General features: G+C 42.2%; 4 protein-coding genes and 1 long non-coding RNA gene across 12 annotated transcripts; 3 read left to right on the forward strand and 2 right to left on the reverse strand.

The window, feature by feature from the left end:
• Positions 1-944: 944 nt before the first annotated feature.
• LOC143377100 (uncharacterized) lies at positions 945-16458 on the forward strand. The gene is made up of 24 exons (XM_076828021.1): positions 945-1336; positions 3244-3404; positions 3990-4063; positions 4217-4326; positions 4415-4629; positions 4714-4822; positions 4897-4991; positions 5082-5145; positions 5240-5315; positions 5575-5802; positions 5974-6079; positions 6166-6394; positions 6514-6649; positions 8456-8700; positions 9320-9394; positions 13499-13560; positions 13968-14094; positions 14241-14512; positions 14572-14686; positions 14749-14813; positions 14886-15011; positions 15093-15422; positions 15509-15887; positions 15968-16458. The coding sequence occupies exons 1-24, from the start codon at positions 1313-1315 to the stop codon at positions 16217-16219; spliced, it is 3675 nt and encodes a 1224-aa protein (XP_076684136.1). The 5' UTR covers positions 945-1312; the 3' UTR covers positions 16220-16458.
• LOC143376994 (uncharacterized) lies at positions 7280-7762 on the forward strand. Its single transcript, XR_013087217.1, has 2 exons — positions 7280-7352; positions 7406-7762. It is a non-coding gene; the product is annotated as an uncharacterized LOC143376994 (long non-coding RNA).
• A 1758-nt stretch (positions 16459-18216) lies between the features above and the next one.
• Positions 18217-22797, forward strand: Nc2beta (negative cofactor 2beta). Of its 6 annotated transcripts, none has more exons than XM_076827848.1 (2): positions 18217-18353; positions 22025-22797. In XM_076827848.1, exon 2 carries the CDS (start codon positions 22032-22034, stop codon positions 22533-22535), a length of 504 nt encoding a protein of 167 aa, XP_076683963.1. In that variant the 5' UTR covers positions 18217-18353; positions 22025-22031; the 3' UTR covers positions 22536-22797. The 6 variants fall into 6 exon arrangements, with proteins under 6 accessions (XP_076683963.1, XP_076683965.1, XP_076683962.1 ...); XM_076827850.1 differs by having other exon boundaries at positions 18243-18266; XM_076827847.1 differs by lacking the exon at positions 18217-18353 and adding an exon at positions 18360-18569.
• LOC143376992 (uncharacterized) lies at positions 18556-21670 on the reverse strand. Its single transcript, XM_076827844.1, has 8 exons — positions 21220-21670; positions 20653-21120; positions 20291-20552; positions 20108-20220; positions 19938-20025; positions 19501-19864; positions 19155-19429; positions 18556-19082 (listed from the first exon to the last, which is right to left on the reverse strand). Exons 1-8 carry the CDS (start codon positions 21456-21458, stop codon positions 18645-18647), a joined length of 2247 nt encoding a protein of 748 aa, XP_076683959.1. The 5' UTR covers positions 21459-21670; the 3' UTR covers positions 18556-18644.
• A 292-nt stretch (positions 22798-23089) lies between the features above and the next one.
• Positions 23090-26097, reverse strand: LOC143377001 (sodium/hydrogen exchanger 9B1). 3 transcript variants are annotated; one of them, XM_076827883.1, is made up of 7 exons: positions 25320-26097; positions 25065-25240; positions 24498-24616; positions 24253-24414; positions 23634-23780; positions 23450-23551; positions 23090-23357 (listed from the first exon to the last, which is right to left on the reverse strand). In XM_076827883.1, exons 1-7 carry the CDS (start codon positions 25919-25921, stop codon positions 23094-23096), a joined length of 1572 nt encoding a protein of 523 aa, XP_076683998.1. In that variant the 5' UTR covers positions 25922-26097; the 3' UTR covers positions 23090-23093. The 3 variants fall into 3 exon arrangements, with proteins under 3 accessions (XP_076683998.1, XP_076683996.1, XP_076683997.1); XM_076827881.1 differs by lacking the exon at positions 23634-23780; XM_076827882.1 differs by lacking the exons at positions 23450-23551; positions 23634-23780.
• Between the last annotated feature and the right edge of the window lie 901 nt (positions 26098-26998).

Genomic DNA, 26998 nt, shown 5'->3' on the forward strand with positions numbered 1-26998 from the left:
CTTAATCCACGGCATTTAATTGCAGTTGCATCGTTATTTGATTGTTTCACGTAACGACGCGACGGCACGTATGAATAAATGGATCTTAGATTAGGGTTGCTGATGGTTATGATGATGACGATGGGGATGGAGGTGGGGATGGGGATGGGGATGGGGATGGGAATTGCCATGGCGATGGCGATGACAATGACAATGACAGTGACAATGGCGACGGTGAGAGTAAACCTCTGCAAACTTGAATGTGTGTGACATCACGCTTCATTGTTGGAGGTTTACGTCATTCTCAAGTCTGGTGTTGAGTCGATACACGCGATCTATAGTAAAACCTACACTAACGTATGGACGTATCCACGAGGGGCGGCAAGTACGTGTAGAGACGAAAGAGAGAGAGGTGAAAAACAGCCGGATCACTGTTGCGAATGGTTGCGAACGCGTGAAACAGGTTGGATATGTCGCGTCTTGTATGAGCAAAATCATTGTTCTCCAGCCGAAATTTATTTGTGTAATTATATACGCAAATCAGTATGTATATATGTACAGTATGTACATACGGTTCGTGCGACCGATGCGTATAGGGCAATAATTAAATCTCTGGTGGTTTGAGAAAGAAAAGAAACTTGGCGAGAAGAAAGAAAAGAAGGGAAAAGAAAAGAGAAAGGCTAGGTAGCAATACCATGTGGACGCAGGTAGGGGATAGAAGAAGAAGGAGGAGAATGGGAGGGGAGTGAGAAAGAAGGGAGAGATAAAAGAAGACAAGAGGTGGACAAAGAGAAGGATACGAAGCGCGAGCGCGACGTTCAACGGTGGCAGCGCTGATTTGTGATTTCATCGACCGTTACTGATCACCGATCACACTGATTTCGAGGGAACAGAGAATGAGGGAAGAGGGAACAACGAGCAACGAACAACTTCAATGCGGATCGAGTGTGATTTCGGGTGTGTGATTTCGAACGAGGGGGTACCTACCTACTTTTCGCGCGGATAAAACCGCGCGCGACCGTGTCACTACCTAGTGTTGGGGGGAGTTTTCACGAATATGTAATTTATTTGTGATCCGCTCGTGGCAGTGGCAGTGGCTCTTCCACTTGGGCGACGCGTTCTTACATTTTAAATATAACGGTGTATAAATAAGTATGAGCAATAGCGGGAGTGCACAAGCGGAGCACTCACAGTTAATTTTTCCAAAGGATTTACGTTGAGTCGACGCGTTCTTTATTCGCACTGGGGACTAATAGATGAATGCATGTGAAATGCAGTCAGAATCAATGATTTTCTACTTGAAATTTAACACATATGTTCTTCGTGCGTGGGCATGCAGCACCGAACTATCGTCAAGGTTAGTATGTCTGACAGGCTCTCTATTGCTCCACGATTTTGCATGCCCGTTTTCAGTTCCGATAGCATCAAGTAGATGCGATAGATAGATACCTAATTAAATAGTGCGCTCTAACATTGTTAATACCTACTCAGGCTATTCAGTAGTAACGCTTGGGGTTAGTTTTTCTCAGAAATCCCACCCAAATCCCACTCAAATCCTGCTCCCCTGTTTTTCTGTATTTACCATTTTTTATCGCAACCCTTCTCTCCACACATCTTATCTCTCTGCTTCTTCAGATTTAAGGTATTTTCCCAAAGACTATAAGATACATTCTTCTCGCACAGGAAAATTCGAAATTCTCCTCAGTTGGACGATTAAAGGGTAGATGTATCTAATGGGCATAGGCTTCTTCCGTAACGTACATCCTTTTATACAATGAGGTCTTGCTATACTTCTATTAACACATACGTTAATAATATTTGTTGGAACCTGCGTAAGTATAATTACCAGAAACATGGGTAAACTTGTCGATTAGCGTGACCATCGCCAATTTCGATGACCTTGAAATATGTTGTAGGGGGCATGATTCTGAACAACTTTTTCCGATACATGTAACCGTCGCACAGTGGTCTGTCCAATAACAATCTAGCGGGACAAAAGTCGCAGGTCGTACATAAATCATCAGTTAGGTGGAAATGTTTATTATTTGTTTGAAAAACATCATCCACATGGTTTTACCACGCTTAAAACATTCACATCAGTGGGTTCAAGGGTTTTTTAAAACCAAAATTCGTATTCTGAGGTTTCTTAAACTGTAGAAAGCAAATATGGACTGTGTTTTGTAGAGAAAAATTATTTACAACCACGTTATTTAGAATGAATTACACGTTTTAGCTCCTAATTATTTTGATTATGTAGAAAAATTATGTAGAGTTTCAAATATTTGCAGCTATAACTTGTGAATATGTACTTTATAAAGCAAACAGAACGAAATAGCACAAGAATTTTCAGGTTCCACGAGGTTCCTGGATATCTAGAGCTTTTCCAACGAAAGCTATTGAAAAATTCCATCATTTTTATGATTATATTTTAATTCTGTTTGTTGGAAATTAAAATACTCATGGCTGAAGCTTGATTTACTACTTACTTGTACCTCTGCAATCCATTATTGAAAATACTAACATTTCTGATATAAAGCTGTTACTAAGCGGCCGATTCACGTACGTTTCACCGATCGTTACTTTTATGAAATACGTATAAAGTTGCATACCATATCGTTCCGATACCTCTGACTCAGTAGCTTGTGGTATGACCACGATTCATTCATTTTGGATTTTTGTCCTGCTAGAAAATCGATACAGTTTGGGGATGCTAAAAATGAGACTGCAAAAAATTACGTTTTCGAACAGAGTCATCTTAATATATCCGCCGGCGCCGCCGAACATAGTCGGAATGTTGACGGACCCCCACCCCCCACACACGCTCAACAGGTGCTCTTGAAAGCACCCTCTTTCTAGCGAAAAAATTATGTTTTAGTTAAACTCACATCGGTTCGCTACTATGCTTTACGCGCCCCCCGCGCTAATCTAGCCCCAAACAATACTAATACCCGGGACAAGTTGGAAAGTGGAATGCGTTGTGTCTGAATAAGTCAACAGAAATATTATGCCAGAGAGGCGATCGTGGTAAGGTGATTAAAAAAATTTCCCTTCAAATCCATGAGGAAAAGTTTACCAAGGTTTTTTGCGCATATCTTAGAAAGTAAGGCCGACCGACGGTTACATGTATAGGAAAAAGTTGTTCAGAATTATGCCCCCCAGAACATATTTCAAGATCATCGAAATCGACGATGCTAAACGACAAGTTTACCGAAACAAGATTAACAGCTTTGCAAGTTAACAAATTAAACTATAATTTTGTTCCAGGTGAAAGACACGTACGTGATGCTGTCGTTTGCAAGCTGGTGGCAAACGTGCAAAGAGTGGCGACGTACTGAAGACTACCCGGTCGACAGTTTTAATACTTGTATAATGCTCCAAGAGTATTACGTGTTCGTCGTTGAATTGGCACGTTTGTGCAAAAAAGGGTAATACGAATGCTTGCCTAATGGAAAAGCACACATTTAATGCATAGGGGTTGATGAATGGTTGTTGGAAACATGGAAGCATAGAAACAGTACTCTTCGTCATAAACATTTTCAAGTTCAAGTTTTCGATCGACTCGAACCGAGCAACAAAAGAACACTACGTACATATGTTGCAGGCCTGAAGCGACAAACGTCTGGTTGTAATTAATCGCGGCAGAGAGAGTTTATCGACGATGCAGCGTAGCGTGCTTTTCCTTGTTGCAAAAGGATTTGATATTTGGAAGTATGTTTTATAATGCAGTATCATATGCTTTTGGCTAACTCGTAGCGCCGATAGTTTTATTAGCACACTCTAACCAACATCTATATTTATTGCCGGTTTGATACTGTTACTGTACGAACCGATAGTTTTTAAGCGAGCGACGAGAGGCAGAGAATGAATAGAGTATATCGAATCCTCTTGCAAACAGATCGAAGAGTGGCCCGTAGAAATCGAGTGTGATAATACCGCTTATTGTTAGATTCGTTACCGTTTAAATAACCGTGTTGAATTATTAAAACTGACTCCTCTATACCTGATTGCAGAACGGCCGTTTCTATGAGCGCCTCTCGTCCGTTACACTGTGATGGAAAGGATACTAACAGCAAAAGTGGTTCCAGTGAGTTGAGTCCAGTATATATCCAGTATAGGCATAGAAGTAGTTTAGATTACTTATTGTTAGCGTATGTATGTATAATGTCCCCCATACACCAATTCCTATCGTACCTTTACGCTTTATGCTTTATACTGCCACTCGCGTGCGTTTCTATAGAGAGAATGGCGTATGAGGTATTTCTGGGTGGATCTTGTAATCCAACCACATGGAGGTCAGAAATAGCAATACCGACACTTCAGAGCCTCGGAATTACTTACTACAATCCTGTACGTGTATCGAAATTTCTCATTTACGAGTAAGTGATTTAACCGATAACCGTTGACCGTTAGTATAATTGGAGGTTGTACGTTCCAGCAAGTATCACAATGGGGCCCGGAACTGATAGCTCAAGAGTACGAAGCGAAACAGACGGCGAAAGTGTTACTCTTTGTGATCGATAACCAAACACGCAACAGTGCAGGTATCATTGAAGCAGCTCAGTTGGCAGCTACACGCCGCGAGTCTTTAATTCTCGTTGTTTATCCGTATCGTCACGGTCAAACAATACTCGGCGAGACTGTATCCTCTCAGTAAGTTTTCCTAAAGCCCCCTTTGCTTGCCACCTTGTTTTTACGTCGCTCATTGCATCGCTAATAAACGTTTCTCCTCTTTAGAGAGTACTACGACTTGATGAATGGACTGTTGGTGCTTCAATATCTTATGGAGAGACAGAGGATACCGATATTCGAGAGTGTATCCGTTGCCCTTTCTTGTACGTCTAAGGTAATGAATCACTCTGCATATACAGAGGCTGATATCCGTGCATCCAACTTGAACGGTACATGGTTTGGTCGTAGGTGCTCCGCGAACAGATCAACGTGCAAGATCTGCATTCTGAAGGTGGCATTAGACCGATCAAAGTTTCACCAAGTCAAAATGGAATGGACGTGATGTAAGCCTTTTTCGATATCAGTTCTCTAACTGTCTCTGCGGTACATCCTACCTTCTACTTAACGACTGATTCCAACTTGCTCTTTTCTAGCACGCTTAGGGAGATTTTCAAGTCCATGGATATCAATGATAGCGGAAGCGTTAATTTAGGAGAAGTAAGTTGTACCGATAATAGTCATCGGTTTCTTCTGCCGAAAGGCTAAAATTCTTACGACACATTATCTCTGCGTCGCCTCCTTTCTTTTCCAGGCTTGGATAGCGTTACAATCCAACGTCAGATGCAACGTGTCCGTTTCGGATCTCCTTAATGTAGTAAATAAATCGGGTAATAAACTTTCACATGCCCTTGATAATTAGTCAGCTTAATAGTAGTAGTGGTAGTGGTAGTGGTAGTGGTAGTGGTAGTGGTAGTGGTAGTGGTAGTGGTAGTAGTAGTAGTAGTAGTAGTAATAGTAATAATAATAATAATAATAATAATAATAATAATTAGGCTTAACAGTTAGGCAACTGACCGCGTGTGCGCGATGCAGTTGAAGCGAAGCGTGCCCATATTTTCTGTTCTTCGTATCTGCGTATGCTTTTAGAAACGTATAGGACATTGATAGACAATGGGTTTCCAGCTAAGAGAGATCCGATGGAATTACGGATAAACTTTGAACAATTCTGCGCACTAGCTACGGAATCAGCTTGGAGGACCAAGAGCAACGGCGTTTCTTGTGAAAGTGAGATACCTTCAGTTTGGAGTATATTATGTAGGAAGGCTTCGAAATTTCTTCGCAGAGCTATCGTGCAACCTTTTAGCCGTATTCTAGGTATTTTTTATTCTCAACAATTCTCCATGATCTGTAGAGAGCGGGTGTATGAAAGAAAGCGAATAGGTCGTCGCAAGACGCTCGCGGCCCGATTTCTTGTTCGAACAAACTTGATAGCGTCCGAACAGTTGTCAGTTGATGTGCAATCCGTTCGACCGTTCAACTTTTTAGATTGGACCAATTCCTTCGTGCCAGAATCCGAGACGAGGGACTTGTACGTTGGAGTGATCGGTAAAGATCAGTTTTGGTTAGAAACGTCCGCAGCACCCTCCATCGAGTGAGCATTCGAGATGTAACGTTCTTTCGATTCTCCACATTGCGGCAGTGTCGTTGAGTCTACGTGTAAATTCTTCTGGTTTTTAGATCTCTGGGATTATCTCTATATCGACCAAGCCTGAACGAGTACAGCGCGAAGGTGTTGCCACAAGAATTGCAACGAATGAAGAATTCGCGGCTAATATTGCTGATCGTCCCGCAACACTCTCGTGCCATTACCGTAATGGCATTGGCAGCTCATCTGATTGGACTGCGCGCTAAACTGGTCCTGTGTGTCCAAACGCTTCCCGAAGGTTGCGTAGTGGCTGGCGAAAAGGTCAGTTTCGACTTTCGATACGGATATGTGTGGTATACGTGATGAACATGTTCATATCTCATTCGCTCGACCCTCTTCCACCCTCTATACATAAATCGACATTTTTTTTTTTCATCTAGCTAACGGAACAAGCCACAAAAGACTACAACCGGGGAAGAATGTACCTGTCAGACTACGCGACGCGTGAAGGTGTACCTGTTTTTCAGAATGTCGCAGAAGCTCTGCAACACGCGATACAGCTAGTTGAAAGCCTCCGTTGACTTTCTCCTTGTCCTTCTTTTCTATTTCTTTTTTCATACGAGTAAGCTTTTCGATTCACCGATTAATTTATTTTTATTCTTACAATTAGTATTGTTCAACTACCGTCAGTTGTCATTATTCCGTGCAAAAAGCAACCTACAGGGGGCCTCTCACCTTAACGCTAACAACCTGTACTATTTTAGGAGACGTATTACTGCTTTTCTGCGTACATATGTACACGTTTACATACGCACACGCGTGTATAAATATGCCAAGTGAAAGAATCAGTAAATAACATTACGTAATACTTGGTTCGAAAGGCATCGAAAGGCTAGTCTAGTTTATCGGATCGCGATTCACTTTTCCGACTTTTAATCAAATGTCTCACGGTACTTGAACATACTTTTTTAGAGCGATTCAACTTGATAATTTTATAACCATTTGGTAACTGGTTGAGGATTGATACACGTGTATTGTATATAGATTATTAGTACTTTCTAACGACCTAACGGCAATTAATTTCAAATTTTACTAGGAAGAACGTACGGGACTCAGCGGAAGGCGCTCAGTCGCAGTGAGTGAGTGGAGGAGTGGGTGGGTGGGTGGTTGAGTGAGTGGGTGAGTGGGTGCGTGAGTGAGTGAGTGAGTGAGTGAGTGAGTGAGTGAGTGAGTGAGTGAGTGAGTGAGTGAGTGAGTGAGTGAGTGAGTGAGTGAGTGAGTGAGGGAGGGAGGGAGGGAGGGAGGGAGGGAGGGACGGAGGGAGGGAGGGAGTGTGTATATGTTCGCGCGCGTGAATGTGTGTACAGAGACGTACCTGTACGGACAGGCATCTTATTTAGAGCTAACTTACAATGTTGTATATGTGCGCTGTGACGCGTGATACGGATGAATGTTATCCGTAAACAACAAATATTACAAGTTACGTGTTCGTTTCGATGCGCGACAAAGAAAAACTAAGTGTAGCTATTTGTAACGTCTCAATGTCATTCGCAACTCATCGTTGGAACACTCTGACTGGCTCAATACATTTTTCTCTTTCGTTCTTTCTTCCTTTCTTGTTTTTTTTTTTTTTTTTAAATTAACTTTGCAACCTTTTTCTTTGTACAATAAAAATATTATTTTTACTCATATTACTTGTTTTACCGTTTACCGAATAATTTGTAAAGTTTCCCGTTTTCACTGCATCTGTCCTTTATCATATAAGTATACTTGCTGCTCTCGTCTATTCAGCGTTGGTTCGTCATCTTCTCGAATAGTATCTATATATATTTTTCAAAGAGAGCAGCACCGGTATCATAGCTGGTAGAAAAAGGGGTATATAAACGGCGTATCTGAAACGAGAGAAGGGAGATTAGTTGGGATCGTTGCATGGAGGGCTGCGGTGACTTACTTTTGATCCTCTGGGAAATATAACAAAGCTAAAAGCGTTGGATCGGAGAATGCCGCTTCCGCGGTAACGAACGCTTCTTTGCTCAGCTGGAAACCATACGTGAGATTGCCGTAAGCTAGTTGTTCCGCCGAATCCTCGACCAGACGTAAAGCAGTCTTTATCCTGTTCCCTACAACGTCCGTGATGACGATGTTGCCGATTTCTTTGAGAAGTCGAGCGAGTGATTGTAAGGTCAACTTAGCCGATGTTAGTTGCTCGATCGTACGGACACGTAGTAACGCATCAACTTCCCAATCGCGCAATTTCAATCCGACCGAAGGGACAGTGCCGACACCGTTCAAGAATCTCTACAGAAAAAAGAAGAAGCAAGCGGCGTTACTGTCTCAGGATTAGACTGATACGGCTAGGAAATGTTTGGTTTACCGGTTCAGGAACACCTAGCAGCAGCTTGAGCTGGGCGAGGAAAGTGCCAACGATAGTAGACTCTTGGGGAATTACGGTGACCTGTGGTTCGGACGGCTTTACGGCCGCGCAGGCCTCTGATGATGGATTGATCAAGACCACGCCGCCCCACCTACCAATAATAACAATAATAAGAATAGTAATTAGTGTTAAGCCGAACGAAGTTGAAGAAACGAGTCCGTTACCTTGGCGAAAGGAACGCCTCGACGTTAGCGTTGGTCTTTGATCTGTGCCCGGAACGCGTGTAAATGTGTAGCGGAGCAGTGTCGCAGGGAACAGCATAAATTACGAAGTTGATGGTCGGGTGAAGACTAACTTGCGACGCTGAAACATGGACGCGTGCTCGTTTTTGGCCTAGAAGCTTACTAAGGTACTAGACTTACTCTACCTACCTAGTTTCTTTTCCAATGGTGTGACTAGCTGCGGTAGAACGTCCTCCGGCAGCGCGAAATGTCTACCTAACGGCCCGCTATCGGGCACTCGTTTCGGATTAACTTCCAACGGTAGTAAGTACAACCATTGGGACTTTACAGAGAAATTGCTAAGAACTGGAAGCTCGGCGAGGAACGGCTCGACGTATTCTGGAAAGGTGGCAAAAGGAGACCTAGCCCATTGTTCCGCTAACGGCTAAGGAAAGAGAACGTTTGTTTTACGTACGCTCGGTCATCGTGCGCAGATCCCAGCTGACGGTGAGTTTTTCCGGGTCGGGATTCACTACTGTGATCAATATATCGTAAGCTGGGCTAGCTGGGAATCTCCTTCTGTTTTCCTCGTCTAGGCTATACAGGGTCGGCTCTGCGAGCGCATTTTTTGTCAGAGCCAGAGACTGATCGCGCAACATCCATTCGGACAATACCCGAATCAAGGTGAAGCTGGCTAAAATAAGAAGATTTATGATCGCAGTTATGGTAAGTATACGGTGGTTTATACTTCTACTCACTGGTCTCCATGGAGAAGTAAAGCATTCGTTTGGGACCGACAAGAACCGTGTTGTCCAAAGCCCTGGTCTCGAACAGTAACATTTCACCGACATCGAGCTCGAACCCGGACGCTGCTAGCTTCTCGAATTCGCGATGCGTAGACACGGGAAACGCCAAGTTACTCGATAACACGCGATACACCACCTCTACTCGATAGATGTCTGGACAAAACGACAAACTGTTGCAACAGTGGTTTCTCTGGCTGTTGTTCGACCTAACCGCTTTCTATCGCAGACTTACCAGCATTCTTGAAATTTTCCATTATATCGCGACTCAAGGATTCGGCTCGGTCCTGAGACAGGGCAGCGACGATGATTTTGGTTTTGATGTTGACATCTAGATCGGTGAGGCGCTCGATACCAGCGTAAGGGAGCGGAACGCGCGGCACCGCGGTCGTGTGCCACCAAAGAGGAACTCCGATACCCAGCAGTAGCACCGCGAAAGATATGCTGGCGTAAATCCTGTATTTTTCTGAAAGAATCCATCAACGGGAGCCCTTGGATTAACAACGATTGCCGATTCTCTAGACCTAGCCTCTAGCAGTACATTAATGTGTACATACGTATACCAAGGTCACTCTTATTTTCGACTTTTCTATTTTCTTCAGGGCACCCTCCAGAATAGTTTCAAATGATAATAAAAAATCTGTATAAATTATCAGCCCGATCGGATAACGGGAAAAAGCTGCCCCTGGGCCCTTGAACATCAAAAATAATTATTTAACACCTTTACAAGGTCGATTTCACATAATATCCTTCAAGTTATTGATTAAATAAAAAAATATGTCAAACAAAAGTTGTAGACCCGGTCAAGGAGTATCTTTTATGTTGTATAAAAAGTAAAAAAAAAACTTTCTGTTCTGAAATTTTTAAAGTTTAGAATATCTTGGATATTTTTGCGAATTTCGGTCTCCTAATTTTCAGGAAACATTCGTGACATACATATCAACAAACACTAAAAATATGGAAACAATTTTTTTTATCTTTTCAGCATATCTCGGTATATGCCCCCCTTAAATTACAATTTTTATTTTGTTGAAAACCGTTTGTCGCACGAGAAAAAGTAATAGAACATAAAAAATGCTGCTTGTCCGGATCTACAACTTTTATTTGACATATATTTTTTATTAAATCAATAACTTGAAGGATATTATATAAAAACGACTTTGTGACCTGTTAAATAATTATTTCACAGATTTTTTTGTTATTGTTGAAATGTCGAAGAAAAATTTACCAAGAGTAAATAAGAGCCACCCTAATGTATACCTATACGGTTCCGAAGCCAAAGCACCCCATGAGGCATGGGGCATGGGCCATGGCTACGACCGCGACGCGTCGAATGGGTGTTTCTGACCCCCATTAGGTTCCCGAATTCTCTTATACCTGCATTACCTGCGGCCCTCTGCCCGTTCGACCCTCCGAACCTTGGAAATTCCTTTTTCATCAAGCTTGCGAGTTGGAAAGAACTGTGTTCATGTTGATATTTAGATTCTTGATGTTTGGCGCACGATGCGTTTACGTATTAGGTAGACATACAAGCGAGGTTTCAACTTTTAATTATCCGATTAAATTGTTTCGGACGGTACGCGTGCTCCGGATCATCGTAACTCCGTACGATCAAGATAATAATGGATGGTGGTGCTGGTGTAATCGATTAAAAATTAAAATCAAGCACTTGCTGAACGAGCGTGCGCATGAAATTCAACGCGGTTCGAAATACGAGACTCGAATAAAGCGTAATTTAGTTCTACGCTTTTAATTGGGTTTAATCGTTACTGATCTCAGGCTCTTTGAATGTTCTAACGAGCGTATCATCTGAAAATGGCAACTGTATCTTTCTGCTCGCATGGAGAATAAAGATAGTTTGCAAAATGGGCAAAATTTCCTTACTACGTAGAGGAAGTGCAACATATTTGGAATACCCAAGTATCTGATAAACTACTAACGCTATCTATGTAATTTGTACCACCTTAGCTAAGGGGGGAGGGGTGTGTGTGTGTGCGTGTAATGACCCGTTAACTAATCACATTTGTGGATGAACCGCCATTTTTATATTTTCCACTTAATCTGCAGAATAAGAAAACCTGAATCTCGTTAAAAGATGTGAAAACTTTAGAGTTAAACACTTAATTTACTCATTTGCACGTTCCTTCTATGGTTCCGTGTGAGTTTTGTGATAATTTCGAGAATACAAAGCGTGACGTGAAATTGTAGGTTTCAATGCCATGTTGCTAACTCGGAATACCGAAGGTGCAGATAATTTGGAATATTCCAAAGCTTAGCGATGCTTTTGTTTCGCGCGTAACGGCTACCACCGCGTCTCGTCGCCTCGCCTCGCCTCGCCTCGCGGCGGTTTGGGCCAGCGCTGTCCATTTATATTTACCTAAGATTCTTCCTACATTGTGCTTTTTCAGCCTCATTAGATCCTAAAAGAAAATAATTTTATTATCTACATGCTTTTTTTTCAGTTTATAAAGTAAAGGTAAATTGAAATACCGGTATTCATTTCGACCAAAGTTTCAGTTACTTTCTGTTTTTTATTATTACCGACAGTTTGAAATATAAAAGTTTATTAGTTTCTCCATGATATTACGTAGTTTTATTTCTTCCCATCCTTTGCCTTAATTTTTTATTTGTCCTAAAGAAACTGGTATTTGAAATATACTGCGCATTTCCTCTATTAAATTCGATAAGTTGTCGATAAGCTTATAATCGGTAATTATAATTGGTAGGTCGACGAGTATACCCCCTAGAAGAGACTATGAGCGCACCAAGGTTGACCGATCAGACATGACAACGGTTGGTATCGCGATCGTGAGCCAGTGCTCCATTGGGTTCACTTACCAGTCGTTTAAGAACCAACCAACAAGACAGCAACGAACCTTAAGGTAGGGGTAAAGAAAAAATAAAGCAGGAATGAGAGTAGAAGGAAGAAGGAGGAGAGGAGGGACGAGAGAAAGAAGAAGGAAACGATGGGGACGGGAGAGAGAGAGAGAGCGCAGACTAGAAGAGAGGGGTGATAGCTTAATCGCAAGAGGTCCGACTGTGGCCTGTGCGTGCCTTTGAGCAGAACGAACAGTGGTGCAAGCAGCGTGCGTGCAGCTACACGAAAGTGGACCTGCTTTTCGAAACCGAGAATTTCATCCCACTCTCGAGACAGTATACGTATATACGGCAACGTGCGGAAAATAAGAATTTGCCGTTTGATCAACGGTAATCGGATGATTATTCGGTGACTCGACAGCATGCATTCTTGCAAACCTACGTACATACATGCATATACATAGGTATATCGATCCAGTACGCGATATCGAATCGATCGTGAAGCAAGTTTGTGTAAAGGCATACAGCCAGGTTGATACGTTGTCGCGATCCCTTTCAACATTTTGATAAACCATTGTTGCTCGATTGGATTTGGTCCGTAGCAGTTTTTCTCTGCTGAACTCGTTCGTGATTCAATGTGTCCACGTGCATACATGTAGCGCAGAGTTGTCAAGTGTGGGGTACAGGAAGAAACTCGTCGATCGGCAGACAATTTCTGTCGCGATAGCGGTCTTTTTGCTTTCACCGATTTAATTCCACTTGGTTGATAACGGTTGCAAGGCTGGAAAAAGCTAGAAAAGCTTACCGGAAGCCTATACCGAAACAACGAAACAACGAAACAACGAAACAACGAAACCATGAAATCACGATTTCGGGCACAAGATGTTATCTCAGTTTGATATCAAGCGCATACCGCAGTCGTAACTAACAATAGCGAACGATACACTTCCATAAAGTTCGCCGAAGAATAAATTAAACGACCCATTCGTGAAACGCGTCCGAGTCAGATGACCTCAATCTGGTTTTATGTCGCTTATGAAAATTATTTAGCTTGTAATCCGTGAAAGCATGTTGTACAAAAACTGGAGACTGTAAACTACAGAGCGCGCGCGGCGCGTATGTAGCGGGAGAGTTGAGTTAACGTAATTAAAAAATTACTTCTTTTCGATTTATAAGTTGGTAAAAATAATGATGCTTTTTCACTCGGTAGGGAGCAATGGCCGCACAGTCCGATGATCCATACCCGGAAATCATCGATTCCGCGAACAAAAGGTATGTATCTTTTGAATTTTATTCAACTCGAAAGAGCAAAACAACAAAAAAGAATCAACTTCTATTCATAATAAAGGATTTATTTTTAATATGGAAAAAGTACGATTTCGTACTTTCAAATTCAATTACTACAATCATCACGTACATATTCAAAAGTATTTCTACCTATTCCCGCTCAAAGCTCGTGTACCCTGTCTATTTTCTTCCTCTTACGAGTCTCCTTTGCTGCTCTGCTTTTCCGGTTACAATCTTCTTTTTAGCCCCATCCAATTTTTTTCCTACACTGCATTCCACTTTAGAGCGGACTCGTTCCGTGCAAGAATATACCGTTGATTGGTAGGAAACTGGCAGGGACAGTGCTCCGGTGTAGATTGTTTTTGTATGTTCTCTCTCTCTCTATACGTTAGCTGTTTCAGAAAGACCACGTGTTTCGGCAGTCTGATGGTCCGTTTCCTCTTCATTTATTGGAAATCGTTCGTGATCGTATTATGGCCGGTGATTCTGTTGCCTATCCTGCTCATCGAGGCTATCGAGGTTTGTCCACGGCATGGTACACCACGTTTCCTTCTTCTTCTTCTTCTTCTTCTTCTTCTTCTTCTTCTTTTCGGTTCTTTCTTCCGGTTGTACCTATCTTCGTTTCACAAAGGAAAAAGAAGGAAACGTCTCGATTCGGCGTACAGGTGGTAGCGATGCGGTGTCTGTACGTGGTCGGTTTGATGGCAATGTTCTGGATGACCGAGGTGCTACCCCTACCGATCACAGGTTTGATTCCTGTGGTCCTCTACCCGTTAATGGGTATAATGAGCACCAGCGACACCTGCGCTTGCTACATGAACGATACCACGATGATGTTTATCGGCAGCATGGTGATAGCTATCGCCATCGAAAGCTCTGGCCTACACATGCGGGTGGCACTGTTAATCATTAAAACGATCGGTTGCAGTCATCGAAGGTAATTTAAATAGCCAGAACACGGCTAGCCGTTATAAACAAGTTACGTACAACTCGCAGATTGACGCTGGGGCTGTTTTGCGTGACCATGTTCCTATCGATGTGGATCTCCAATACCGCCGCTACCGCCATGATGTTACCCATCGTCGAGACCGTTCTTCTGGAACTCGAAGCGGTAAGCGATACGACACGATACGGTGCGCGAGCTCGTAAGAATTCTGCCTTCCCGTTTTACAGCAAGACTTGGGTAGCATGTTCATTTGCGAGGAGAATGGCTGTGGCGGAGAAGATGCTGCAGAGCCGTACGTAGGAGCTCCTCCGTTAAAAATTATCATCTTCTATCATTCGTATCATTCTTCTTTCATCGTTTACAGGGCGAAAAAACCGACGCGCGTCACCATGGTCTATTACCTTGTGGCAGCGTACGCTTCTAGTATCGGAGGGGTGGGCACGTTGGTCGGGACCGGCACCAATTTGACGCTCAAGGGATTCTTCGAAAAGTAACCGCTAACTCAGCAAGTCAGCTATGATTGTCGGACGTAGACGTAGACGTAGACGTAGACGATTCCTTCCTATTCCAGACGGTTCCCACATAGTCCGGGCATCAGCCTAACATCATGGATGCTATACTCGGTTCCGGCAATGCTCCTGATGGGTCTTCTTACGTGGCTGTGGCTTCAAGTAATGTACATGGGAATGTTCCGGCCGGGAAGCAAGGACGCCCGCGCCATTGATATTGGCGCGCAAGGCGAGAGGGTCGCCGCGGCCGTGATCCAAAAGAAGTACAAAGAACTTGGCCCGATTACGTGGCATGAATCCTCCGTTGGCGTCCTCTTCGTCACGGTCGTCTTGCTTTGGTTCTTCAGGAGTCCCGGATTCGCGCGTGGTTGGCCAACGTACATCACCAATTTGTACGTATCGCGCGTACGAATCATCCGACAGAGAATCGTGAAAGGAACGGAATTAGGAAAAGTAACGCTACCGTCTTTCATTCCAGGCACGTGAAAGACTCGACGGCGGCTGCTGGTGTCACCATTCTGTTCTTCCTCTTGCCGTCTAAGCTCGATTTCCTTCGCTCCTTCGACGCGAATCCGGCTAACAGGCCTACCAAGCCGTCCACTAGCATGATCACGTGGAAAATGATACATCAAAAGATGCACTGGAGCTTGATCTTAGTGTTGGGCGGTGGTTTCGCCATTTCGGCCGGCAGTACCAATTCCAATCTCTCCTCTATCCTAGGAAAGGCACTCACAGCTTTGCAATCGATCGATCCATTTACGATACTGCTTATCGTATGTTTGTTTGCGGAAACCGTTACGGAACTGACCTCTAATGTTGCGGTCGCGAATATCATCCTACCAGTTTTGGCGGAAATGGTGAGAAATTCGCAGAAATTCGGGAAAACGCAGTTTTCCAGTTTCCACGAGAATGGTTATGTATGTATCTATCATTTCAGTGCATCGCTATGCGAATACATCCTTTGTACTTGATGCTGCCGGCTTCTCTCTGTTGCTCCTTTTCGTTTCACTTGCCAGTGGGTACACCGCCAAATGCGATAGCCACTGCGGCGGCTCATATAAAAACTAGAGATTTCGCGATTGCTGGAATAGGACCCAGCGTTATTACGCTTCTCGTCACGACCCTCGCATTTTCCACTTGGGGCACTTACGTATTCAATTTGTCCGAGTTTCCTGATTGGGCCACTTAAACCGACCCGACCTCAGGCTACCTGAAGCAACCTGAAGCAACCGAAAGCAACCGAAAACGCGTCTCCTGGTTCTACTTCCAATCACTTGCAATTCAATGCGTATCGATCAAATCGAAGTGATATGAAAACCGAGCGGTCACTGCCAGCCGACTTTACGAGATGTAACCACCAAATTCGTCAACAATACGAAACAACGTTTTTCAACGAACAAATAAATTAATAAAATAACTTACCGTCTACGATTGTGTCGTAGCCTATAGTGTCCGTTTCTTCTCCCATACTCTTGCTTTCTTTTGATTTCAATCACGAATCATCCAAGTCAACACTCGCGTTGATCGTTACAACAAAACTAATTGTCAAAATTTACTACATAACCTATAAGAAGCCGCACTTAACTTCTTGCACTTGGCCACATTCCTAACTGGCTTACTGCGACCGTATTAGAATGCTTTCTCGTGGAAATTCCATCCCCACGATAACAACAAATAACTATCGATTATCAAAACGATGCACAAGCATCATAAACCGAGTTCAACCGAGTGTCACCGAGTATGATAGTCGACAATCATCGACAATGATGAACAATACGATCCTCTAACAACGTATGCCTTTTCCTAGTTTCCACGAAATAATCTGTGTACTCGTCATCAGTTTGTTGCCCGTCAACCTCAAAAGATGGCTTAATAACTCATGTAAGCCATCTAAGGCTCAGATGCGTTGTGGGGAAATCTGTTACGCCTGGCAGACTATTCGAGTGCTCAAGGAAGTTAAACACGTCCACGCATGCGCGTGATGACGCCGCGACGTCAACCAATCAACACCAAGGTGGGAAACAAATCGGTTGTCGACGCTGGTTGGCCGAGGCCTCGCATGACTTGGCTAGTATTTTTTATAAAAAACAAATCGATCTTTTGAACAATCGAATCGGAATCGAACAGCTCGACTGCCAGGCGTAACAGATTTCCCCACAACGCTGCTTATCACTCTTATTAGTCAGAATGCTGATGCGCGGCCCCGTGCAGCTATCTATTATCTGCTATTATCTATATTCTATATTACGATATATGTTAATTAGCCATGAAGTAAGAATAAGGAGACTCATCTGCCTAGATTGAAAGTGGTCAGAAAAACTATTCCGTTCAGCGGGATGTTCGCCAAATGGAATAACTTGAACTTTGCCGTCGCCATCTTGAAATTGTAAATGACAGATGGTGAGACAAAAAGGTTAGAAATACATGGTTACGTTACAGAAGTACATATAAACATATCCGAAAAACATAAAATAATGTACGGATGGTGCAATAAATACTACTATTACGTGGTTACAGTAGGACCTGTGAATATGAAAAATTGAAAGGAAAGTCATGTTATAAGTAAAAGAAATCGTGTGTATATATATATATATATATATATATAAATTAAATTTAAAAGAAATAAATTCTATAGTAACAACTATGTTTACATTAATTAAAGTTAATATAATTAAATATATCACAGAGAGAAGAACACTGGACTCTTTAAAAGTTCTCTGAGCACTTTAAAATTTATTATAAAAACTACAAGCAAAACATTAAACACTTGTTTTACAATTCGTATCAGAGCTGAACAGAACGCACTGCAGGTAACATTTATTATGAGACGAATATTCAAGATGGCGATGACAAAGTCCAAGTTATTCCATTTGGCGAACATCCCGCTGAACGGAACATTTTTCCTGACCACTTTTTTCTGTCTGAGATATAGAGATAAGTCTCCTTACTTTTACATACATGCAAGTTAGGCATTGACCACTCGTGCATGCGCGCGTGCGCGCGTGCGATAAGCTACACACGCACAAATAATCGTTGAAATTTCAAATACCCACTTCTCATGCTTCCAACATGGTGCTTGTCTGGTTAGAAGGCAACTGAAGACAACTTTTTAAGGGTTTATAGGGGTTTTTAATAACATAATTGTTCGCGATACAAGTTCACATTCTTATTTGTTTACGATTTGCAAATACTGTGTAAATACGCACTTGGCGCTGCACGTATGCATGTACATATATGTAAGTATGTAATACATATAACCGCGGCTAGAATCGAACATATAGGTGTGTATGTACATATATACGTTGGAAATTAGTGTTTGAAGTGTAAGTGTATCCATTTTTTTCAAGTGAAAAGTACCGATGGGGATGAAAGTGCATTTTTTTATTTGGTTAGAAGCATATGTGAGCCAAGGTCGCTAATTGGTACTATTGGTAGTTTATTATCAAACGTATAGAGATAGGAGGTTTGCAAGTGCTGTTGGATTGATACTTTGGTTAGGAATCCCAACATCGATATCCGAAGAAAGCTACTTGTAAGTTGTAAGTGACATTTCCTTTAGTTAGGTTTCAGTAAAAGCGTTATCCTTTGTCACTGTTAATCTTAACAATTTCACGTTAAAAATCTTTGTTGGAAAATGACAGCGAGTAACAGGGATTAGAAGCTGCTGATGGAATAGGATCGAAAGGACAGATTAACATCCGGAATTTCGAAAGGAGTTGCGTAAAATCTGGTCTGTTCCCAGGCTCTGCTGCCCAGCAAGAGCGCATTATTCTGTAAATGTCTAGAGGGACACCACCTGGCTGTTCCAAACGACCATTCTCATAGATGATGTAACGCGCTAAATTCTCGTCTCGCACATCTGAATAAGGGAAAGAACCTAAAGTGCCAATTTCCCAGAGCACTACTCCGAAAGACCACACGTCGCTCTTCGCGGAGAATGCTCGGTCGCGTAGAGCCTCCGGTGACATCCACCTTATTGGAAGATGACGTGTTTTTCCCTTGCTATTCTTTATCACGTATATACCATTGCGTGAAAGCCCAAAGTCTGAGATCTGAATATCGTTGTGTCGCATTAAAATTCAAAGCTACAGGGGAAAGTTATCTTACCGCTATAAACTATTTACCTTAAGAGTCAAGTCTGTGCTAACGAGAATGTTTCTCGCTGCTAGATCTCTATGAGTGATTCCCTTAGCTTCCAAGTGTTCCATACCCATCGCTATCTCTATGACGAACTTCAAATACTGATCCTTTGCAATTCCACCGATCCAATTTTCTCTTTTACTTTCTCTTCCTTTGTCGTTACTATCATTGCTAATGTTTATATACTTGGGCACAAATTGTTTAAATCTGTAAGTATTCTGTTTATCGGACGTGGTAGAACTTATACTGGTATATACAGCTGAAAATATATATATGTATGTATATATGTATGCGCTACATAATATGTACATAGATCGAATACATACTTACATTTTTTGCCGTTTCGATTTCTCTTCTTAAAATGTAGGTAAGTTAGTAAATCTCCACCTTGCATATACTCGAGCAAAATACATATTGGTTTGTCTGGTTGAACACAATATCCTATGAGGCCCACTAAATGTGGATGACTCCCTGCCAATTTCATCATCTCGATTTCTTCTATAAACTGCTGCTGTATTTCCGATTCGGTTGGCATGCTAACACATCGAGACATCTTTACGGCGACCCGAGTATTATCCGTGTCGTCCAAATAGCCAAGGTACACTTTCCCAAAGTGTCCGCTACCCAACTTGCGTGTCAATTTTACACTTTTAAACGGTACTTGTAGACTACCCGCTTCGTCCTTGTAACTGTCCTATGGTAATGAAAATTATATTCATGGTATGCGCTACATATCGCGTACGGCGAACATAACACTGTTTTCTCACTTCAGATTCTGCTCGGACATACAAAATATTCTGTTCTTGGAGAACTGCTTCGGCCCATCGAGATCTATGTTTGGAAATTCTATGTATCCTACAGTAACGAGAGAAGAAATATCATTTTTTTTTTCATCCCTTATTTGAACTGTTAATGGATTTGCCATTGCAATATTTACCGAGAACTATTCCTATAATATAATATAAAGAAACTGTTATTACGAAACAATATAAAACTTAATATTCCAAATAGTAGAATACAGGAAATCGTTACTCCAATAACTATGAACCACTGAAACATAAAGCCAAACATGTTTTAACTTTCAACTTTACTAGTCTCGTTAATAGTTAATATAGCTTACTATGCGATAGTTCACAGTTTTAGTATTTTTAATCGACGATACAAGATGTACGATGAAATTTCCCTCTATTCCGGAGCAACCATGATCGTTAATGGCGCTAACTGCTATTTTATAACCATCTTTTATTTCTTTTATAGCCAAGTGGTCATCATTGGACTTTAATTTCCACGAGAAGACAGTGTTCCCAGAGGGTACTTGTCCTATCTTTGTCATATTATACACAGGCAGTCCACCTTTCGATACAAACAGAGGCACGCCGATACTGTAAAATTGCGCACAGATATGTATTTTCATTAAATTTTGAAGCTTACAAGTTTTTGGGCCGGACATTATTAACTTTTTTCTATAATTCATAATATCACCTGATCGAATAAAAACGAACGTTGAAAGTGTTAAATGTACTGCTCCAGCTAACAACAAGTTGGTCGTCTCTGTAAATAACATTGACATTTGGGATCGGTAACATCGATTTGGCATTAACGCAGGTACATTTTTCACCTATACAATCTGGGACTGTATAAACAATCTGTACAACGTAAGAGTATCTTTTTGTAAGGTAGCTACAATGAGTGATTTGCTTGTAACATTTACAATAATAGCAACTCACTTCGGGTGGTTTTGACATAAATTTTCTTCTTGGATTGGTGATAACTTGTACTTTGTAAGAGCAATTTGGTCGAATATATAGGTCAGGCATGTCGCCCGACATGCCGTTTTCCGGTAATACTACGATTCGTTGCCAGACATTGTTCGACGTATATAAAATTGATCCTTCTGGACAATCTAGGATATTTGTTTCATTCCCTGTTTGTATGCTCGTGACCATTACGCTACGATACACAGATGGCATTAAATGAAAGGTATACGTTAACCATCTTAAAGAAATATGTGCAGTCCGTACTGCTCTATATTCTCTTGGGAATGTTTACCTATAGGATGAAGGTTGTCTGTCACTGTTTGGAGCTAGCCAAGATATATTTAGCTTTAAAAATTTATACGTGTCGTTAGTTTCCGCGTATCTGTCATCTTGGAATGCTTTTACACTTAAATTCTGAACAGGGCTGATAAATCCAGTTCCACCTTGCACACGACGAGTTTCATCGAATAAATAGAGGAAAATCAGCACACCATATATCAGTATCAGTGATGTCCGAATTCTCGTAAACATTTCATGTTTTTGTTAGAATATTTAGTAATAGCAGCAATATTACACTGTGTTGAATTGAGAATAATTATATTGGCGAATTAAGTAGGTAATTGGTTTAAACGATGCGTGGTTTCGTTTTGCCATAGTACAGCATTCGTACACACTTTATCTGATAATCGTTGTCCGAGAGCACCCAAGACATACTCAAGTACGCGATAAAACGATAAGCATAACGCTTTAAAGTTAAGGCTACAGACGAATTGCATGCTTGTACTCAACTCTAAGAGATTAGTTTAGATGGTTCGTACAAGATTTCGGAATGTGATCGCGGGGGTAAGAAATGATGAGACAAGGTTCCAAGCATTCAAATCTTTAATATTCGGACAGTGTTTATTTGAATTTGAAAGCGTGTCATGTAGAGGGGACTAGAGGGGTTAATCACAGTTTACATGTACTTGTATATACCTCGTATCGATAAGTAGATAATTTGGGAGGGGAAATTTTTTACTCTTCCCGTTTGCCTAGGGACAAAGAAAAAAGAAAGAAAAGAGTTGATGATGCGGTTTGGTTTGCTTTGAATGTTACAGAAGGGAAATGGCCTCGGCTGCTATATCACCGACGGAAGACGACGAGTTAACCCTGCCTCGCGCATCGATCAATAAAATGATCAAAGAGATTTTGCCACACGTGCGCGTGGCCAATGAATCGCGGGAATTGATATTAAATTGTTGCACCGAGTTCATTCATTTACTTTCCTCCGAAGCGAACGAAATCTGCAATCAGCAACAAAAGAAAACTATAAATGCTGAACATGTCCTCCAAGCACTGGAAAAGCTTGGATTCGGGGACTACAGTGCAGAGGCGGAAGCAGTTTTACGAGATTGCAAAGCTGTCGCAGCCAAACGAAGACGTCAAAGTACTAGATTAGAAAACCTGGGAATTCCGGAGGAGGAACTTCTGAGACAGCAGCAAGAACTGTTCGCAAAAGCAAGGGAAGAACAGGCAGTGGCCGAACAACAACAGTGGCAACAATTACAAGCAGTCGCGCAAATGGCTTCGATGCAACAAGCTGACAGCGAGCAGGAAGATTATTCGTGAATCTTTCAACATCACCATTAAACACTCTACGTACTTGCATTGCAGCTGCATTGTAACCACTTTTAGAATGCCTCTTTAGTTGCAATATTTTTAAGCGTTAAGTGTTAAGTGTTAAGTGTTAAGTGGTAATAAAAATTCCTTCCCCAGCCAGACCCCTTAAATATTCATTATAAATAAATAGCCAGCGAAAGCAATAAAGATACGACCGCGTACTTTCCCTTATTACAGTTTTAATAAATATATGTAAATTGTAATTGATGGTTGTGGACGGATGCGTAGCATGTACTTATGTACTGAATCCCGTCCCCGCCTCGACTTATTCTATATATCTGATCAGCTGTGTACGCGAGAAAAAAAATATGTAACGCTTAGTTTTAAAAGCGTAACTGATTACACAATAGACGGAAAAGTAGTCGGTAAGGAAGTAACGAGATGAACCGACTTTGTTCGCTTTCTGCTTCATAGGTGTTGCTGCACGTTGGTCGGCATATGTATTACAATACACGCTTGAATACGGTAAAGAAATAAAATATGTATATATTGTACCCGTTTGTGTATTCACGCGGTCACGGCCTGCCGTCGCGTTGGGGTAGGTTGCAGGCTAAGGATACGGAGATAGCTCAACTCGCGATCTCTTTGGTATTGTTCGTCGGTTATCTTGTTGAGGAGAAATGGTCCAGAAGTGGTGATGGCGAAGGCACCGATCGGCGATAGAAATAATATGGTAAGCACGGATAGTCTGACAATGTCCAGAGCAAGCTGTTTCTTTTCCATGTTCTGTTCGCTGCACTCACGTTCGTACGCCATCGGTGCCAGAGCGGCCTGAGGAGCGTTTTAATACCGATGAATATCTCTATATACCTATCGCTACTGCCGGTCGTGACTCGCGGTACAGTTGAACATTAACGTGTCACCTGTAGGGTGCCTTTTGGTAACCAAGCCGCGACAAAGAACAATCGTTCTTTCCACGTCAATGGTGTCCGGAGAGTCGTTAAATAGGTAGCGATACATCGTGCCTGTTTTGTACAATGAAAAAAGGATTGCTCGATCGATCGTATTCGCGAAGACAGAACATGGTAGAAGGAGTAAGTAAATTACCGCCAGGCCTACGAGTATGCAGGATGCGTAAAGTACGAATCTGGATAAAGGGAAATCGGTGAGGTCAATATCGGCGCCGATAACTCCGACCAAGATTGGTTGTACCAGGTGCCAGAGGACATGGGCCGCGTTTCGGAGAGGAGTCGTCTTGATAAGTGAAAACTCGATCAAGCATCGACTACGTGCAACTATGTACATGTACTGTATACTCATTAGGGTGGCTCTTATTTACTCTTGGTGAATTTTTTTTCCAAATCTTCCAAGCGGCAAAAAATCTGTCTAAAGTTTCAGCCCGATCGAATAACGGGCCCTTGAACATTATATAAAAAAAATATTTCAAACAAAAGTTGTAGAACCAGACAAGGGACATCTTTTATGCTCTATTACTCTTTCTGTTAAATAATTAAATAATTATTTAAATTTTAAATGTTCAAGGGTCCAAGGGCACCTTTTCCCGTTATCCGATAGATTTTTTTATTATTATTTCCAACTATTCTGAGGAGTGCTGCGAAGAAAATTCAAATGTCGAAAATAACAGCCACCCTGATACTCGTACACAAGTGCATACATACATACGTGCATAGATATGTCGAATGGAAGGTTCTGTTCCAACACTTACGTCGAAAGAAATTGACAAGATCTTCCAACCGGTGATCGCGACGAACGTCATAACGAGACAGGCCACGTACCCTCCGCACGAGATGGTTAATTTTGCAGTGGCCGTGGTGCACATCAAACATCCCAGTACCAAACAGGTGACGCGGTGCCAGGTGGCGTATTTCTATTTGGTGCCGAGATGCAATGGGAAATCAACGAAGATACGAAAGAAGAAAGTGGCCATTCAACAAATACTTAAATACTCACGTAACTACGATGAGGGAAAAAGATGAAGGAAATTCCCAACATTGCTCCCGCTAAGATGCCTAGTGTAAAGTCTCGGATACCAGAGGGAATATAAGACCACCATTCGGTGTGGTTTTCGTCTGAAAAGAATTGGTCCGTTTAGTCGAATATTTGTGAAGATTTTTTTCTCAGTAAATACAACATATAGTGAAATAAATGTTAAAAATAATTTTTGCAATTTGTTTTAATTGTTTTTTCTACAGTGTCCATATGGCACCTAAAAAAGAGGTACGTTTGAGGAATTTTTGTTGAAAAGTAAGAAAATAGCGCAACAAAAGTTGCGAAGAAAAATTGTTAATTGAGCTAGCGGCTACAGGGACACTCGTACTTTTTTAGGTGCCATACCGACGCTGTAAAAAAACAATTAAAACAAATTAGAAAAATTCTTTTCACTTTTTTGTTGTCGTATAATATAAGAGTAGCTTAATAAATACGAAAAAGCTTTATTTCATTATATATTGCATTTACTGAGAAACATATGTTGAAAAATAGTTGAATTTTTCGGCGGTTCAAAGTAGACACACCTACCGTTTGGAAAGACGATCGAGTAGCAGATGACGAAGAGGGAGACCATGTGCACGCTGTCCATGGTGGCAGCCGTGCATAGTATACTAGCCAGTCCCTTGTCTTCGCCGTAGCCTTTTTCGGCCAGAGCTAGGACGGAGTTTACGGTGACGACCGGTGACATGCAGGCGAGTATTGCTCTTGTAAATGTACATAAAAGAAGATGGCGATTGGACAGCTTTTGATTCGCGCGGTTCGCATTTGGCAATTCTCACTTACCCGGCCATGAAAGACCAATCCCAAGGATACAGCAAAATGTATTTGCAACATATAGTCAAGGCGAGCATTTCGATCGAACAAGGAATGATGGCCAACATCGCTAGGAACAACGGATATCTTTTCAAGCTCGTGCTAGACAATTGAAGTCCCGCGCGTATCACGATAAAGGTCAGGCAAAACGTTCTGATCTTGGAGATAGTGGCGGCGCCGAGTTCCTCGTGAATATCATAGAGGCCAGAGTTGCGGACAATCAGACCAGCCAGCAGCATACCAAATACCGGCGGAAGGTTCAGATAAGGGATGTACGATAAACTCCAACCGAGCCAATAAGAGAATATCACAAGAACGTATAAACCGAAAACGTCGTTATTCGGGAGCATCCTATCACCTAGGAGGAAGTACAAAACCGCCCAACCGATTAACACCATTCCCACGCTAGTCACCATCCAGAACAAGTTTGCCCATGTCAGACGTTGCCCGAGGCACTTGGAAACAGGGCTCGTTACGATGATGTCACGTATCCCAGGATGGAAGAAGGTTATTCGATGACAACACGTCAGATGATCGTCATCATCCCCAGCTTCCGCTTTCGCTGCTGCCATTCTTTACCAACGTGAATGTTCAAACTCGTATACTCGTTAGCTGGCGCGGCCAGGAATATTGTTCCATGTTTATACTAGATATATTCGTCCTTTAGTAGCAAATCCGTGCTTTTCGTAGACGCGTCAATTCACTTTCGTCTACTTATGCTCGTTTGCATTACCGTTTACAGGTCATCCTCTCGTTCTATTGTTTCAGTTGGCGAGCAATGCTACCGCGATACCAGTCATCTCATCCGATCTCTAATGGTTTTGTCAACCAATCGAACGGCTAGATCGACAACTTTTTCATGCAATTGTTTTCTGTGGATGTGTGCACGGAAAGGTACATTAAAGCGAGCCGTCTTTCGGTGCGAGGTCTTTGACCTGGGCGGACCACTTAAATCAGTGATATTGGATTTGTGTCTGGTTGGGAAAATAGCGCTCTTGGAAAATGAATATCTATTTTGGTTGTTGAAGCGACGCAGTCACTCGTACCAATATATGTATGATAGGTGTAGTCGGACATCAAGTGGATTTCAGGTTATTGAACCTGCTCATTGATCCTTTTCCGTATACATATGCCGACACGTATAGCGTCGTTACCGCAACCAGCGTCTACCACCAACACCTTTACCTTTCCAGTCTCCACGTGCCCCACGCAATGCAGTCGTTCTCGGCTCTCGCGACTAACTCAGCGCTAATTCACGCTGCTTTTATTCTACTGCTATTAAGGATAGAGATGCTCGGTAACGATCAGGAGCAGGCTAATTACATCGACATCGACATCGCGCTTTATCGGATTTGAGGGAAGCTCGGTAGGTGGTTGTGCGCGCGTTATTTCTCCACAATTTACATATGTATGTACATCTGCCAGCTGGTTCACGGCAAACTGTCGCAATGCGCCGCGTCCCGTCGGTCAATTCGCTGTGCACTCGTGCCACGAGACTACCATAAAATAATCACGGTGCGCGCACACCGTCTTGCTAAACTATTTTGCGTGGCTAACTAGCTTTCGTTAATTATAAATCGGCCATCGCCGCGGTACGATTGGTACAGCAAATCTTTTCTCAAGTGAAATGCTTTGGCGCGTAGGACTGG

Source organism: Andrena cerasifolii, chromosome 15 (genome assembly GCF_050908995.1).
Source record: "Andrena cerasifolii isolate SP2316 chromosome 15, iyAndCera1_principal, whole genome shotgun sequence".
NCBI lineage: Eukaryota > Metazoa > Arthropoda > Insecta > Hymenoptera > Andrenidae > Andrena > Andrena cerasifolii.